This window comes from Mirounga leonina, unplaced genomic scaffold, assembly GCF_011800145.1.
Source record: "Mirounga leonina isolate KUSES-001 unplaced genomic scaffold, KU_Mleo_1.0 Mir_115, whole genome shotgun sequence".
NCBI lineage: Eukaryota > Metazoa > Chordata > Mammalia > Carnivora > Phocidae > Mirounga > Mirounga leonina.
The window spans coordinates 98,798,989-98,815,458 of NW_023270268.1; the positions used below are offsets into that span (position 1 = coordinate 98,798,989).

Genomic DNA, 16,470 nt, shown 5'->3' on the forward strand with positions numbered 1-16,470 from the left:
AAAACAACCTCAACCAAGACTCCATTTTGGGCTCCCCACTTCGGAGGTGTTCTGTGCCATGTTGGTCGTCTCCCCACCCTTTACAGAGAGCTCCCTGCCTGATTTCCCTGCCCCCCTTGCTGTAAATCTATACATGAGATGTATATCCTTACTTTAATGGTGTTGTTATATTGTATCTTTTTCCTGAAATAAGCTGGAGATTTATAACCGTTGTCATTTTGGGTCCTGTGAGTCTCTTTAGAAATAGAAACTGTTTAACTGCTCCTGTTGGTCCAATCTCCAAATAGCATACATGGTAGCAGGAAATTAATGTAAAACCATCTGTCACTATAGGCCTGAACTTTCTGAAATCTCATAGCTTTTTTACACTACAGGCTCTAAATGCTAATTTTGAAGTTGTTACTTGCCAAAGTAATAACTAAATGCAGTTGTACCACACTGTCTGGCCTCATGGTTGGGAGGGTAACCAGCACATCAAACCAGGGCTTACTTAACAGGAGAACATATCTATAATGACCTTTAAGAGATATTTTCAGGATTGCATCAATCATTATTATGGGTGAATTGTTTTCTAAGTGAATAACAAAACCAGTAACAGTCTCAAAATGAATCAAGTGGATCGATACCATCGTTCATCAACATGAACTTTTTATTTTATCAGTTAAAAATAATAATGTAGCAAGGGCTATGGGACTCGGTTACTGTTGAAAACATATTGAGCTTTGAGGAAAAAAAAAAAATGACTCAAGAGAAAGGAGAAGGGCTGTTGTCCTGGGCAGGGAATGTCTGGGATTGTTCTGGCAGGTGCTGCCCGTTTACTACCTATGAAAAATACGGCTTTGTATGTTCTCACCTGAGCTTGCCTCAATGTGCGTTCCTGCTCCAAGAATTTTCAATCCTCCTGGAGGAGTTCCTTGTCATAAAGCCCAGTCCTTTATGTATACTTCCTCTAGCCTTCCCCACCCCACCCTACTCAGAGCCTTACAAGAACAAGTCGAAAGTATTTGGTTCTTGACTTAAAGCAGTGGTGCTAAGTTATTTGAACTAAATGAAATTATTAATAAATGTATGTTGAGTTAAACTTTTTTGCCATCATATAAAAGATCTGCTTTTACTAACAGTTGAATAAAACATTAGTATTTATAAGCGAGTTAAAGAAGTCAGGTGTGGGGCGCCTGGGTGGCTCAGTTGGTTAAACATCTGACTCTTGGTTTTGGCTCAGGTCATGATCTCAGGGTCCTGGGATCAAGCAGGGAATCTGCTTCCCCTCTTCCTTCCCCTCTATTCCTCCCCCTGCTCGCACATACACTCTCTCTGTCTCTCTAAAATAAATGAACCTTAAAAAAAAAAAAAAAGTCAGGTGTATTTCTTAATTCTGGGAAATGTGACCCACACTGATCCTCTTGGAGGCACTAGATGCAGTATCAGAAAATGCCATCTGGTAGGCAAGATGATGTTTGTTTTGGAATTAGAACTGTCCTTAAATGCCAAGATCAACTTGGGCAATGGCAATTTCTATTCTTCCTTGTTTTCTTTCTTTCTTTGCCAAACCCATTTCCACTGACTGATTTCCTTACCTTCTTTTTCACCTTGAGGAAAGCCTCCTTCTATAAACCACGTGAGATTTGCTGTGGGAAATACATTCCTCTGGGAGCAGGTAAATGTTCTCTGGGGGTGAAGGCAGAACATAGAAAGGCTTATTTGCAAATTCAGAAGAAACTGGTCCCCCTTACATCCCCACCAATTGTCACATGAGGCAAATTGGCAGGAAACTATTTTCTCCACTTTCAACAAAGCTGTGTTTACCTTTCAGAGGTTATGTGAAAATGTGAGCTACAAATAGGCTGTCTCCTACAGAGATGTCATGATTTCATGGCTGGAATCATAGGTTAACCTATGAAGAATCTAGGACTAGACTAATGTTGCAAGTCTGGATTCTGGGTTCTGGAGAAGGGAGATCACAACTCTATATAGGAAGAATAAAATAATACTAAATGGAAGCCAAAGACTAGAAAGATGGAAGAAGCTCTAACAGTCAGAGGCCAGAAAAGAATATTCTGTTATACTAAAAGCTAAAAGATATATGCATTTTGGTTGTTTCCACTTCCAAAATAATGTAAAGTACTATTTATAGCAACAACCACAGAAACCATTATTGTAAATATCTCACTTTTGACTTGTAGAGAATTTATGTAATTGATTTTTCATTTTATCATCTTAAAAATCCCATAGGGCAGATAGGACATGCTTTATCATTGCCATTTGACAGATGGGGAAACCAAGGCACCAAATCACAAGGGTGGTTAAAGGGAGTGGAATGTAGTCGATGGCACAATTGGGAACTCTTACGCCAGTCCCAGTCCGAGGTATTTCCTAGTAAAACACATTGTACTGAAACATGAAAGAGACAGAACAGGTAGCTTATGTAAAAAGCCAGAAAGCTTAGAGGTAGGGTCAGTTATGTTTTATTTCCAACACCATATTTTCTCTTTTTGAGATGATAGTTTATTTCAACAGCCTGGTGAAAATATCCTTATTGGTTCCTCATCATTTTATCTGAGACACTGCAAAATTATAATGCCATTCATAGTTATCTGTTTTCTCATCAAGAGATATATGTATTTTACATATAACCAGCCCTGGTTCTTAGTTCTCAAATATTTTCCACAATGGATGGATTCACTAGTTAACTAGTAAAGAACAATGAACTATATGTAATACTTGGTGTGCCAATTTCCCCACAGACTAGTTATACCCAAAGAGTTTGGTCCTGAGCAGAGTTGAAAAACCACATTTAAGGATGCTGAAGTAGCATCTTTCTGATGAGGTCTTAGTGAGGTGCAGTTTAGCACCCTCCCATACATCCCTACAAAAAGCCCAAGGAAATCATGAGACTTTCGGAGGGGACTATCTGTGGAATCCAAAATGGTAGGTAGTGAACACTGCAGCTGCCAGGTTTTCCACTCATTCCACACTTGACAATGGGGACACGTGCATGCATCAGCAATGCAGATCCATGACATTATGTCACTTTTTGTCCTGGAAATCAAAAGTAAAACCAGGGCCCCTAAAATATGTTCTTATTTAGTAAAGAAAAGAGAGTTCAATTTATTTAATCCAATAAAATGCCAAAGATTGGTGTTTATCTTCAGGTGGTCCAGGAAGGGATGTAAGAGTTACAGGAAATGAAATGTTAAAAAAAAAAAAAGTGGTAAAGGTTTTTATTAATGTCAATACCTTTAACCACTCCCATGACTCATTTTCTCCATGCTCGGTTAACCCACCATAAGATGATGATATGGTAATATCAGGAATAAGTAGGGGTTCCATTATTTTATAAAGGCAACATGCTTACTGAAGAAATCTCTTGTCAACTAAAAAAAATATTAAAAAGCTTTAACTCTGTGGATTCTCTGAATTCAGATTTTATGGAGTGAGTCAGATTTCAAATACTCTCTACCACCTCCAGACTGTGTTCTAAGATTTTTGTGTCCGAATGTGGTTCTCGTCCTGAACTCCTCCCTCCCAGTCTCTCTAAAATTGAAAAGCCACAGACTTAGCTAGTTCAGACTGAAGTCAAACCTCTTATGAAACATCAAGTTTATAGGGTTTTGCTGAGCAAGCAGAGCTACTGCTGTTCGGGAACTTCCAAATGAGTAAGAAGAAAAACATCTTAAATTAAAAAATATATATATATGAAGTAAATATGGACAAGAGTCTGTGTGACACACCCACGAGTGTACACACACACATCCCTCTGTTGCGAAGTCAAAATCATTCACTCACTTAATGTGTGGCTGCCGCATTCACGACCAAGCCAAAGAACTGGTTTCTCCAACACACACTGTTCTAAGTACACACGGAATACATGCGCAGTAGCACGAAGAATGATGTCGTAAGTGGCAAAAAGTATTTGAGCAGTTCTGTAGGAGAGCAGAGAAGGGTGAACTCTGGGAATAACTTAGTGAATGGAGTTATATTTTGCAGACAGGGAAGACATGGGCCTGGACTCCACAGGTGGCCTGTGGTGGAAAATAGTGGGGAATTCACAAAGGTGGATAGACGGAAAGGGTTCGTAGGCCGACATGTGAGTTGGGCATGTTGTCCTGGCAGCAGAGGGAAGCCAGCGGGAGGCTGGAGCATGATGAGATTGAGGAGTCAGGAAAATTGAGTCCACATCTGGCTGTAAGAATGATCCTTTCCTTTTTTCCGCAGATGAAATACTGAAATGCTGACCATTTTGTAAATTAGCCCAGATTCAGTTTGCCTAAGTTTGGGCAGAACCTTTTCATAAGGGCTTTCCATAGAACCATTTAAAAAAACATTTAGCTTTTTAGTTTAGAAAGAGGAATCTTCTTTTTTTTAAAGTTCCCCTATTTGTTTATCAACTCTTCGTTTCTATTTGGAGTCTTTCTTCCTCTCAACATTCTTTCTTCACTTGAAATTTATCTTTCAGTCTGTTTTCTACTGTCATTTCTATCTTTTCTTCTATAACTCAAGCATTTTTCTTCCACAGACACCTTCTTCAAAATGTTCCTGTCTCCTCTTGGTAGGTTCTCCTTCCTAAATATACATATATATAAATATAGTATTTATGTAAATATAAAATTTTTGCTTAAACTGTGACTATTCTTTTATTTCACTCCAACTGAGAATACAAGCCAATAGCGATTGAGCTTTTCTAATTCCAGTTACATAATATAATAAAAAGCAACCTCAAATCTGTCTCTCAACTTGTCATATTTCTTTAAACTTGGGAGGTTTCCTCTCACTTAATCTTCCCTTTTCTGCAAGTTCTTTGGCTTTTCCACTGACTGTATTTACAACATCCATAGTTTCCAAACCCAATGTTGAGACTCACGGTCTGACAATTGGACAAGATATCTGAAAGCACAGATGTCGTTGAGGCCTGTGGTTTCTCTGCTGAAATCTCACCCTTCCCCCCCCTTCCATATTTTCCTTTGCTTAAGAGGCCAGATGATGGAGTTATCTGGAAACAGAACTAAGACTTGTAGGTGCTCGACTTACTATTTTATTACCAGCCCTGTGCCAGGAACCTCTTTTTTCGGGGGTGTGGAAGGGGGGCGGAGAGAAAGTTGGCATCTGTGTGTGGGCAGGCAGGGACACACCCACTTGGAAAGGAGGCATCTCTGGAAGTGGGAGGGAACAGGACTGTAGGCGCCCTCCTCCTGGGGGCAGGAGTCAGCTACTGGCCACCCACAGCGTGCAGGAGCCCTCACCCAGTACCAGAGCCTCAGGCACACCTTCAGAGCCCTGCTTGCCCGTAAGTAAGTACCCATTTGGAGGGCTGGGGGTGGGAGTGTTTCCTAACTCTTTGCGGTTGCTAAGCTTGACGAACAAGGCTCTCCATTACTTAAGAAATGATCCCAAAAAGTAGAGAGAGATGTCAGACTATTTTTTACAATGTAATTTAATTGTCCATCTATTTATTTCAATGGGGGTGAATCAGGCAAGCCCCCGGAGTAAGCGGCTGTCGGGAAGGTCTTATCGGCTCTTGGCTTTGCAGGTGATGGTGCACGGGAAGGTGCAGGGTAAGCTACTCACTGAGGACCGTCGGGCGACAAGTCTGTGGAGATGTGCTCCACCTCTCCCTCCTCTCTGCATGCCAGTTCGTCCTGCTGAAAACAGCTAAGCCTGCTGTTCGGAATTCTTAGAATCTCAGCCCCAGAGGGACCTCTCTAGGGCCAAACTGACCTTACACTGGGAACTTTATTACCCAGAGTTTGGACTCTCTGTTGCGACAGTTCTCAGGAAGTGTGGGTGTCTCCCACCATCAGCGTCTCTCTCTCTCTCTCCGGGGCGTGCTTCTCCCTACTCTGAGGAAGGCCAGTGAAGCCCCAGCCCTGGACGTCGTGAGCAGCCCGAGGGTTCGGAGCCTCCAAAACCCATATATAGGCATCCAGGACACAGAAACAGTGGAAGCAGCCAGGAGGGAATCAAGAGAAAACCTAAAATTTCCGATGTTCAAAAACTCGGGGTGGTACTTAATGTAGAGAACACTGAATTCTTTGTGATTCCTGGACTCATTTGCTTTGCCTTTCTGGTCTAGACAAGAAGGGATCAATACATATCTGGGGCCTGGAGGGAATGTACACGGGAGCCTCAGAGGCCATTTCATGTGGCTCTGACTCACCCTGACTCTCTGTGAAGTGGAAACTTCACACCACTCAGGTGTGGCCAGCCTTTGACCTTTGTTGTGAATCCCCAAGAGTTACCACAGTCCCTTCCCAATTACTCATTTCACTTTAGCTGTGGTTCAGCTAAGACTTCTGGCTCAAGGAAAGCTGTAGAAGAGGACACAGGATGAGGCGGGAAGAGGAGGAAGAGGAGGGAACCAAGATGAAGGTAAAAAGAGACCTAGAGATGAAGGAGGAAGAGGCAGTAAGTGAGAAGGGAGAACTAGTTGGCCCTTTCGCAAGCGCCATGCCTGCCCCTACACCCCACAACAAGGGCACCCGGTTTTCCGAGGTATGGGAGTATTTCCACCTGGCCCCTGTTCGTGCTGGCCACCACCCCAACCAATATGCCACCTGCCGCCTGTGTGGCAGGCAGGTGAGCCGTGGCCCTGGGGTGAATGTGGGCACCACAGCCTTGTGGAAACATCTGAAGAGCATGCATAGAGAGGAGCTGGAGAAGACTGGCCATGGTCAGGTGGGGCAGCGCAAGGACCTGAGGCCCCAGGGGCCCCAACTCCCCATGGGTATCGAGGGCGACTGGGCCCGGCTCCTGGAGCAGGTGGGGGCCCTGGCTCTGTGGGCCAGCCAAAGGGAAAAGGAGGTGCTTAGGAGGGAGAGGGCAGTGGAATGGCGGGAGAGGGCAGTGGAAAGGCGAGAGCGAGCCCTGGAGGAGGTAGAGAGGACCATCCTGGAGATGAAGTGGAAGCTGAGGGCTGAGAAGGAAGCCTGTCAGAGACAGCAAGAGCAGCTTGCCGTGGCTCATCCCTTCCATTTTGTGTAATCAGCCTGGGAGGTATCTATTCTGAAAACACAGACTGAGGCTCACAGCAAAGAGCCACGTTAGGATAAATAGAAAGAAAGGATTTGTGTTTTTAAGAGAAAGAGTGCATAGTATGAGTTAATCTCAGTAGGTATCAACTGACCAAACACTTACCTACAGGGTCCCTAAAGCTGTCCTGACCAAAACTTCAAAATGTATTAACTGAAGATAAAGGTTGTTTTGCCACCATGGGTCTGTGAGTTTGGGTGCAGAATGTACTATCCTGCTATGTTGCTGAGTGAAAATAACGGGATTTATGCTTTGCACTTGGTTTTGGTGGAGCTGAGGGTTCTGACAGTTGAGGCTGGTCAGGTGGCTGGAATGTGCCTACATGATCAGCTCACTCTAAGAGACCCCACCAGGAGTGGAGCTTAGGCTTCCTGGGGCCCAGGTGTTTGCAGACATCCTGGTGGTGAGTTAAGAACTGGGTACAGAGCTTGTTCTGTGGGGCCCAGCTGTGGAAGGACATAGAAGCTTGCGCCTGAGATCTCAGGCCCCATCCAGTGCAGGTCTTTCTCCCACTGGTGCTGTGTTGTACTGCCTGCTCATATTAAAGCTGTGTCACCAGCAGAACCTGTCTGAATCCTGTAAGTCTTTTCAACAACCTAACACATACGTCAGTAATGTGTAATCAGCACAGAGAGAATTAAAGACTTTTCAACTTACTCGGATGAAACATTAAGAACAGAGGATATAGAAACTTATTCATAAATACTTAAAAATATAATCCAATTTCATATTAAGGTCTGTTAAAGAGGGAGTTCATGAAGAAGAGATGAGAGAAACTCAGGAAGGAAAAGAGAAAGGTAGAGAGATGGGGTGAGGAAGGAGAAATAAAGAACAGAGGCAGAAAACCAAAAGAAAAAGGGATAGAGAATAAGTGTGAACACAGAAGAGAGACAGATTCCCACCCCCCCCCCCAACAAAAATTCACCATGAAAAGATGAGAGACCATGACTGAGAGACTGAAGGACAGAGAACATTTTCCTAGGTTCTGAGGTCAATTTTAACACTTAGGTTGCTTTTGTTTTGTCCCGACAGACCACTCATTCATTTGAGCAGTAGTTTTGGGATTTTATCCTTGTCTTTGAGATGCTGGCTGCATGCCAATTCTTCCCTGTGTTTTTTTTTTTTTTTTTTTTTTTTTAATGTTCATTTTAAAATACTCAGAGATGGGGTGCCTGGGTGGCTCAGATGGTTAAGCGTCTGCCTTCGGCTCAGGTCATGATCCCAGGGTCCTGGGATCAAGCCCTGCATCAGGCTCCTGGCTCAGCGGGGAGCCTGCTTCTCCCTCTCCCTCTCTCCCTGTTCATGCTCTCTCTCTCTCTCTGTATCTCTGTGTCTCAAATGAATAAATAAAATCTTTTAAAAAAATAAAATACTCAGAGATGCTTTGAAAAAAGGAAACCTAATAGTCTATAGAGAGAGAACAATTCCCTGGGCTGTTGAGAATATGCCTAATATGTTCACTCTGGAATAGAAGAAAACCAACTGGCAAGGACTGTGGCCTTTGTGCTGGAGCGACTTTTATTTTGAATGACTCCTCTAGAACCTAATGTTTTTTATTTTTTGTTTTTACTGGGTTGGGGATGGGGTGAGGGGTGGTGGGAGCTGGGGAGACAAGAGCTAATAAACACAGTCTTTCATTGTCTCGTAAATAAGCCCAAGCCCTTTATGGGCATCAACCTTCCAGAAAGCGGACAGGATCCTGGTATAATAATGGCTTCTTGCCTCGCTCCGTCCTTACCTGTGTGTGGCTCCTTCTTAGCGCTTGTTCTTAGACTGTCAGCAGCTCTAACAGCCACATTTGTCTTCCCTGTGAGCTGTGTGTGGAACAAGCACAAGTCCAAACACAAACTTGTGAAAAACCCAGACTGTACTGCAGGCTTATAATCTCCCTTTTTGTTCTAGCAAACTGCCTGATATTAGAGATTTCACTTCCCATATGAATTCCCAAAGGGGTATGGTGCCATTTTTAGGGCCCTCTCCAGCTGCGGTGAAAGCTCAGGGACTCACCACTGCAAATGAAGATGGCCACTGGGAGTCCCATGGCTGGACACTGGAAATCAGAGCCTTACTGTGTCATAAGATGGAAGGAAGGAAGGAAGGAAGGAAGGAAGGGGAAAAGAAGCTCTAATACCTAATCTTAAACACACACACACATACATTTGAAATGGAATTTAAGAAGGACAAAGAATCCACAAAGTTTCAGGCTTTGCAAAATCACAATTAAATAAACAGCAACAATGAAAATCTGCAAACAGCCACCAGAGCTATACTGCTGAATGGTAATATGTGGTTTTAGATTATGGTGTCTGCTTCATATGTCCCTTACGATTTTAGCTTCTCTTCATTTCAGGCATTTTTTTTTTTTAAGATTTATTTATTTTAGAGAGAGAGCATGCACGAGCGTGGGGGAGGGGCAGAGGGAGAGGGAGAGAAGCAGAGCAGAGCTTGGAGCCTGACACAGGGCTCAATCCCACGACCCTGAGATCATGACCTGAGCCGTAATCAAGAGTCTAATGCTTAACCAACTGAGCCATGCAGGCGCCCCCTTTTCAGGCATTTTAACCCCAACTACTTTCGTTTCCTGTGTCATGTTAGGTAGTTCTTTTTATATTTTTTTTCACCTAACTTTTGTCAAACATCATAAACGTGGAGAGTAACAAGGACGAGATCCAGAGAGATGATGGCGTTAAATAAAAAGAGGCATCAATAGAGACATGTGGCTCGTGGAAAGATCGAACTATTGAGTAAACTCTGGAGTTTTCATGCCTCTCTCTGTACCTTCTTTTGCTGCATCTTCACAGTGGGTTATGCAGGGCCAGGGCTATGGGCTGATGGCTCTCTAGGCCACATATTTTTTTGGAATACAAAGTCTGGTACATGAAGGGGCCCTGTGGTTTCAGTAAAGACTCCCTTTCCATCTCAGCTGCAGGGGCGAGGCTGTGCACCATGCTGGGGTCCTGGTGAAGTCTTGCCCTGGAACTCACAAGAATATGACACCCACAGGTGTGACACTCTCCTTGGACAACCCTGGCATGTCAAAGCCTGAGAAGCATCATTGTTAGGGTAATTTGGGGGCTTTTCTATTTTTCAGGAAAAGCCAATTAACCATAAACGTTATCGCTTTAGTAATGCTGGAAAACATAACTCATAACTGACCAAATCCCCATTACTTTAACACCAAGGGCTGCTGGTGTAGTGACTATGCAGCACATAGTAGGTATCCAATATGAACATGTTGAATTAGTTAATTTCTAAGGAATGAAGGGGGGGTTGGAAATTACCATTACCCAACACTTATGGATGCCAGATGGTAGATACTTCGCATATGTTCTTTCATTTGATCTTTATATCACTCTTGGGAGTTTGGGATCATTGTCCCTGATGAGGAAGAGCTAAGGATGAGGAACCTAAGGAATCGAGGCCCCAGGGGCCAGAGTTAATAAGTGATGGAGGAGAATCCAGACCCAGGTCTATTGGATTCCACAATCTATATTCTGTTTTTTCATTATCTCATACTATCTCCTAAAATCAATCACACAGGAGATTTATGAATGTATATTCAGATGAAGGGATGGGAGAAAGAGAATAGGTGAATGATAAATAGTGGGAGGAAAGAAATATTCTCAAGACATCTATTATGTGCAAAGTACTCCATTAGTGTGCATAAATTTCATTCACCTAAGAATCCTGTGAAATATTAATCTTGATCTCAGTTTTAGATGACTTAGCTGAGACTCGTGGAGGTGAACTACTGGATGAAGATATGTAGCCAGGAAGTGGTCAAATTAGGATTCGACATTAGTTCTCTCTGCCCCTGAACCATAGGCTCCTCTCATTATACCATCCTGCCTGGAATGGGGCATCCTAAATTCTCATCCTTGCTCTGCCCTTTATTAGTGACTCAGTCAGTTGTGTAGACTCTCTGGGCCCCAATTTCTCATCTGTAAAATGACTGATGCCCTACCTTTTTCAGAGGCTCAATGAAAGCATGACTCGATAAAAGCATGTAAAAGGACTTTGAAGAGTTAAGAAGCTATTAAAAATACAATGGGGACTCTAAGAATATTAGGGTAAAGAATTACTAATGTTTGGCAAAATCTTAAAAGATCCACAGACAAGCTATGTCCTGTCACTGGTTATGTAGAGTCGGCGAGAGATTACTCACTAATTCCCCAGGAAGGAAGGTTCTCCGATTTTCCTAGTCAGAGCCTAGGTAAGCATGGATACAGAAGAGGAAATTTGATAACGTGTAAGAGAAAGTCCTTTTTCTTTTTAACTGGAATTCTTGGATCCAATCTTATAGATTTATTCCGTATCTGGATTGAGTCCTTATTACCTGTAAACACTGGCATAAAGAACCTTCAAGAAATCCTTAGAAGAACCAAAAACACCTATCAGACATTGTGCCATTAGTTTGTTTTATTTAAACTATTGAAATGAAGTCCACTAATAAAATTGGAATTAATTGTGAAAGAACAAAAAATTTTAAATCTTTTTTATATACTCAGGACTACAACAGCAATTATCTAAGAGACTAATACATAAAATCAACAGAAGACACAAATATATTCTCATTTAAAACCATCCCACAGAGTTTGAGCTATGATTTGTATGCGGCTGTCAAATTAAATGACTGATATGCAGCAGGATCCGAAATTATAAGTTATTTAGTGTTCGTAGGACTAGAAGAAACTAGAATATGAGTATAATTTTCTCTCATCTCATGTAGCAAGAAATGTTTGAGAATTCGTGGGAATATTTATTTTATAACTTGGGATTTTAAAAAGCTTGAATTAAGTCAAAGTGCCCCAAGATAGCTGATTAACACTAATAGTAATAACAATATAACAACAATCATAATGTTCATTGAGTGCTTAATATCTGCCATATTTATACCAAGAAATTTCCATACATTATTTCATTTAATTCTTAAGAACAACAACAATATGCAGATACCCTTCTTATCCTCTTCACAGAGATAGAAAAACTGACCACAAAGATTGAAGTTATTTGCCCAAGGTCACAGCCAGCAAGAAGAGCTGGCAAGTGAGCCCAGATCCCAGTGACTTGAGGCTGTCAACTATCAACTATCAACAAGAAACTGAAGTCAGATAGCCCTACACTACTTTCCTTTTCCACCTGCCCCTTCTCCTACTGCCTGAGAAATAGCCAGGGTTCTGAAGGAGTTACAGAAGGGCAGCTTTCCTCTTGTTACTTCTAAATAAAAACTATAGGAAAGCTGGTATAGGAAATGGACTAGAACAAATTAAATGCAGCTGAACAAAAGCCTCATTCTTACACCAGGATTCACACTACTTTCTGTCCTACTTTTCTTTCCCTATCTTCTCCAGTTTTTATTAAGGAGAAACTGAAACTATTGAGACTATTTTTCCAGAAAATTTAAGGACTAAGGATTACAGATCACATGTCCTAAGAGCCCAAAGTCAGGAAGTAAGGATTCCCATTTGGTTTCTAGGATCAACTCAGCTTCCCTTCTTCACCAGAAATCAATTGACTGAGGGCCAAGGAATAAGGTCCTTTGAGAAAACATTCTGGACAATGATGCAACACAACACATCTTGGCATATTATACTATAGATTATCAAAGGTTTCAATGTGACTCACCTCTCTCAAGACATCCGTAGAGTTATTTTCCACAATCGTGGGGATTTCTGGCTTAGCTTAAAGGCAAATAAAACATAGTTAGTGGCACTGACTGTCATCTGACCTGGCCACTAGTGTGTGTGTGTGTGTGTGTGTGTGTACGCGTACATGTAAAATTCATCATTCATCAAATATTTATTAAACACCCACCATGCACCCAGCAGTATGCTAGATACATAGAAACAAAGGTGGACAGATCAACTTTACTGTCTTTTTTTTTTTTTTTTTAAGATTTTATTTATTTGACAGAGAGAGACAGCAAAAGAGGGAACACAAACAGGGGGAGTGAGAGAGGGAGAAGCAGGCCCCCCGCTAAGGAGGGAGCCCGATATGGGGCTCTAGCCCAGGACCCTGGGATCATGACCTGAGCTGAAGGCAGACGCTTAACGACTGAGCCACCCAGGCGCCCCTCAACTTCACTGTCCTTAAGAAATTTACATTTTCATGGAAAATACAGACCTTAGAAAGTCAGAGAATATTTCAGTGATTTTGATGTCCTGCTAGACTGTAAGTGCCTAGAAGCCAGGCTGTTTCATTCATCTCTCCATCTCTAGCACTTAGCAGTGCCCAGCACAAAATAGACATTGAGTACATTATGTTGAACTGAAGTGGTTTCAAGTCAGTTCTTGACGGCAGACAGAGCCGTCTATGAACCAGTGGAGAAATGGTAAGCCTGTCACAGGGGCTGTCACTGCTACATCCACTTGGCACTTGCTTCTACTTGTTGAAGGCCTCTCGTTGGGCATACCTAATGAGTCCCTCCTAAGGATTTATGCGAGCACACTTAGTCCACAAGTAGGGCAAACTGGAAGTCTAGAGAGCTAATGGAGATAACAGATGGCGAGTTGGTGGGTAATACCCCAACTTCCTTGCCTTTATATGGGAGAACTCTGATGTGTGTTCTTCCGGAGTTCTCTGGGGGGAGTGAGCTCTAAGTCCACACTGGTAACCAGCATGATCGTGTACATTTCATTATCTTCCTTCCCTTCCTTGGCTTTTCCACTCCTCTTCTGATGTTTCCCTCCATAAATTCCCTCAATAAATACTTCTCAAATAAATTAATTTAGCTCAAATCCTTGTCTCAGTGTTTTCTTTCAGCGGAACCCAAACCAAAGTACAACCCAAACCAAAATACACTAAAGGGAGGAGGGGTATTCTGACCTCATATTAGCAATAGATACTATTGGAATGAAGGACCTGAAAGAAAAAACAGTTACTGAAAGTTGCAAGGGTACTAGAGAGACATTCCTTTAGAAGCTCAGGACAATCAGGTTTAGGGCTTAGGAGGGGGCAGGAGCAAACCTGTGATGACAGGTTCCCTGATAAGGAAAGTCAAGTCAGAGGAGGTTAGTGAGAGAGGGGCAGGAAGTAGCAAGGGAGCTGGGGAAGCTTCTGGTTCCTGGACTGTTAGAGAATGGAGGCATTATTAAGGAAGAAGAAATAGCTGGATTTAGGGCATCCAAGCTGGAGTGGGTCTCTGCTACACTTGGGTATTTATTTCAAGGTTTTCAAGGTTTTATTTTTGGCTTGTTCTATTTGAGGAATCACTGAGGGATGCTGAGTGGGTCCTGAATAAGACATGTATTTTACCGCCATGCCAGGACCACTATAATATGCACTTGGTGGGACACACACATCATCTAAGGACTAGATGAGACTGGCCAAGCACAGCCTGGCTGACCCATTCGCTAAAGAGGAAAGCCAGGAAGCAGGGAAAATCTAATGAACGAGCAGGCAGAACCTCTTATTTTTAAGCATCCACTGAATGGAGATCAAAGAAGAAACAGAGAGGGAGATGTAGACACAAACAGGGCCAGGAGAGCGAGATGTCAAAGAGTGAAAAGCTTTCAAGACGAAGATGGAAGTATCTGCCGCAGAGAGCTATGGGGCACGGTTAAGTGTTGACAAGGCAGTTAGATCAAGCTGTGGTGCAAAAACCCTTGGCCAAATGGGACATAGTTTGCCTAACTTAGAATCGACATTTCTTTTCACATCCTGGATAGCTGCCTTCATTGATTTGCCAAAAGTCAGGCCGAATGAGTCAGTTTCATGTTGGGTCCAAGACAGTCACGCCCCAGTAAGTAAGCGGAGGGTGGTATCGATGAGAGATGAACAGTCTTTCCCACCTCTTCACAGTGCACTGTTCAGGCTCCATAAGCAACCTGATCATCAGGGGTGATCCATTATCTCTTAGCCCATCCCCCAAGGAGAGGTGGAGGGAAAGGGAGGGAAGGAGGGTGAGCCGGAGAGAGATATAGGAAGAGCTATAAGCAAAAGACTTCAAACTACAGAAATCTTGGCTGTAGCTGCTTCTATCTTTATGCACCACAGGGTTTGCATTTCCCTCAAAATACTGGATTCTCTGATCTTTAAAAATAATGCAATATGATTCTAAGTAAAAACAAAGATTATTCACTTGTCTAGTCATTCAGAGAACTGAAGGAAAATCTAGTAGCTCATGCCCTTAGATTTTGTGAAGTTATTTTCTCTCTATTTACCTCATTTGCAAAAATAATTAATTGTTCATCCACATCACTGCTTTTGTCTTTGCCTTCATTTAAAAATCACTTTTTAAAAAACACAGTTTTTGGCGACAAAGATAAAAAAAATCGAAAGCCAGGGGTTTGTATTTATTAATATTGCCATGCATCACTGAGCAAAGTAGGATTTTCACATTTCCCCCAAATTTACTCCCTGCAGAGTCTGTGCAATTTGAGTGAGGCCACGGTGGATATTTCAGCTCTGCTCTACACTTTTGTGAAGGCAGGGATAGAGGGCCATCCCTGCAGGCTCCTTTGCTGAGGAGCTGGCCCTGCTGGGGGTGGGGAGACTCCTGCAGTTTCTTTGGAGCTGTGTTTATCATTTTCCTTTCCTCACACTGTCCCCATTCTGCCTTCCTCCAGCAAGCAACCAAGACAGACAACTAAGTAATTAGATTTTGGCAGTTATAATTAAAGAGATTTCCAGTATTCTCAGGAAACATTAAAGTTGTAAATAAGGAGTGGTCACCAGGAAACTGGCCAATCTATGGCTTTCTGTGTGATTTTGTTCTATCAACTCAATCATTGTTTTTTAACTTCTATCCTTATCCTCACCCCTAACATGAATGACAGTCTCAAGGGAAACAGCTCCAGAGTAGCTACCCTGGAGGGCTACTCTCCAGTTAACAGGGCACTTTCTTTCCAGGGTAGAGCAAGGCAGGAGAAATGGACAGAAAGACGGCAGGGAGCTCAGAGAACAAAAAATCTTACCAAAAACCTTGACTGTGGTGGAACTCCTCAAGATTTTGCCAGGTCTGACCATAACGTGGCAGGAGAACTTCTGGTCATCATCGTGGATTTGGACTGGAGAGAGGTAGAGTTTATAGTCTGTACCTAGCTTGACTCTGTCTTTAAATAATGTGGAATTGCTGATGGATTGACCTTGGGTGATAAGTGTTTCCCGAGTTCCATTATCCTCCTGCTGAAAGAAATAGTTACTAGTTACTGTGCACTCAATCATGCCAGCTCTGGGCTAGATGTTCTCCATGCATTAATTCATTTATATCTGTAAAAATAGAGATGATGAATGAAGAATTGAAATTAAGAGAGATTTAGTATGTTACTAGAGAAAAGATCTTTACACTTGACTTTCAGTTGACAACTACAGTCACCCTCTCCTAACATGAATGTAAACTTGATGCTCTTCTGACTACAACTTCCCCTTCATAACTTTCCATAAGCTGCATATCGGGGGTGGGATTTGGAGGGCACAGCACTGGGGGCTAATGAAAGATCATAA

At 42.5% G+C, this 16,470-nt stretch overlaps 2 protein-coding genes across 3 annotated transcripts in view; one reads left to right on the forward strand and one right to left on the reverse strand.

Moving 5' to 3' along the window:
• The window catches only part of CD96 (CD96 molecule), an 89,942-nt gene that overhangs the window by 37,405 nt on the left and 36,067 nt on the right, over positions 1-16,470 (reverse strand). The window contains exons 4-6 of one of the 2 annotated variants that reach the window (XM_035000203.1): positions 15,942-16,149; positions 12,652-12,707; positions 1,578-1,668 (exon numbers count right to left, since the gene is read on the reverse strand). In XM_035000203.1, coding sequence (XP_034856094.1) covers positions 1,578-1,668; positions 12,652-12,707; positions 15,942-16,149 — 355 coding nt within the window. Of the gene's footprint in view, positions 1-1,577; positions 1,669-12,651; positions 12,708-15,941; positions 16,153-16,470 lie in introns of both variants that reach the window. The other variant, XM_035000202.1, reaches the window with a different exon arrangement.
• Positions 5,080-7,024, forward strand: ZBED2 (zinc finger BED-type containing 2). Its single transcript, XM_035000205.1, has 2 exons — positions 5,080-5,288; positions 5,528-7,024. The coding sequence occupies exon 2, from the start codon at positions 6,325-6,327 to the stop codon at positions 6,976-6,978; it is 654 nt and encodes a 217-aa protein (XP_034856096.1). The 5' UTR covers positions 5,080-5,288; positions 5,528-6,324; the 3' UTR covers positions 6,979-7,024.

Excerpts from the sequence above, each read along its gene's own strand:
- ZBED2 (XM_035000205.1), top strand. The coding sequence starts at position 6,325 with ATGAGGCGGGAAGAGGAGGAAGAGGAGGGAACCAAGATGAAGGTAAAA.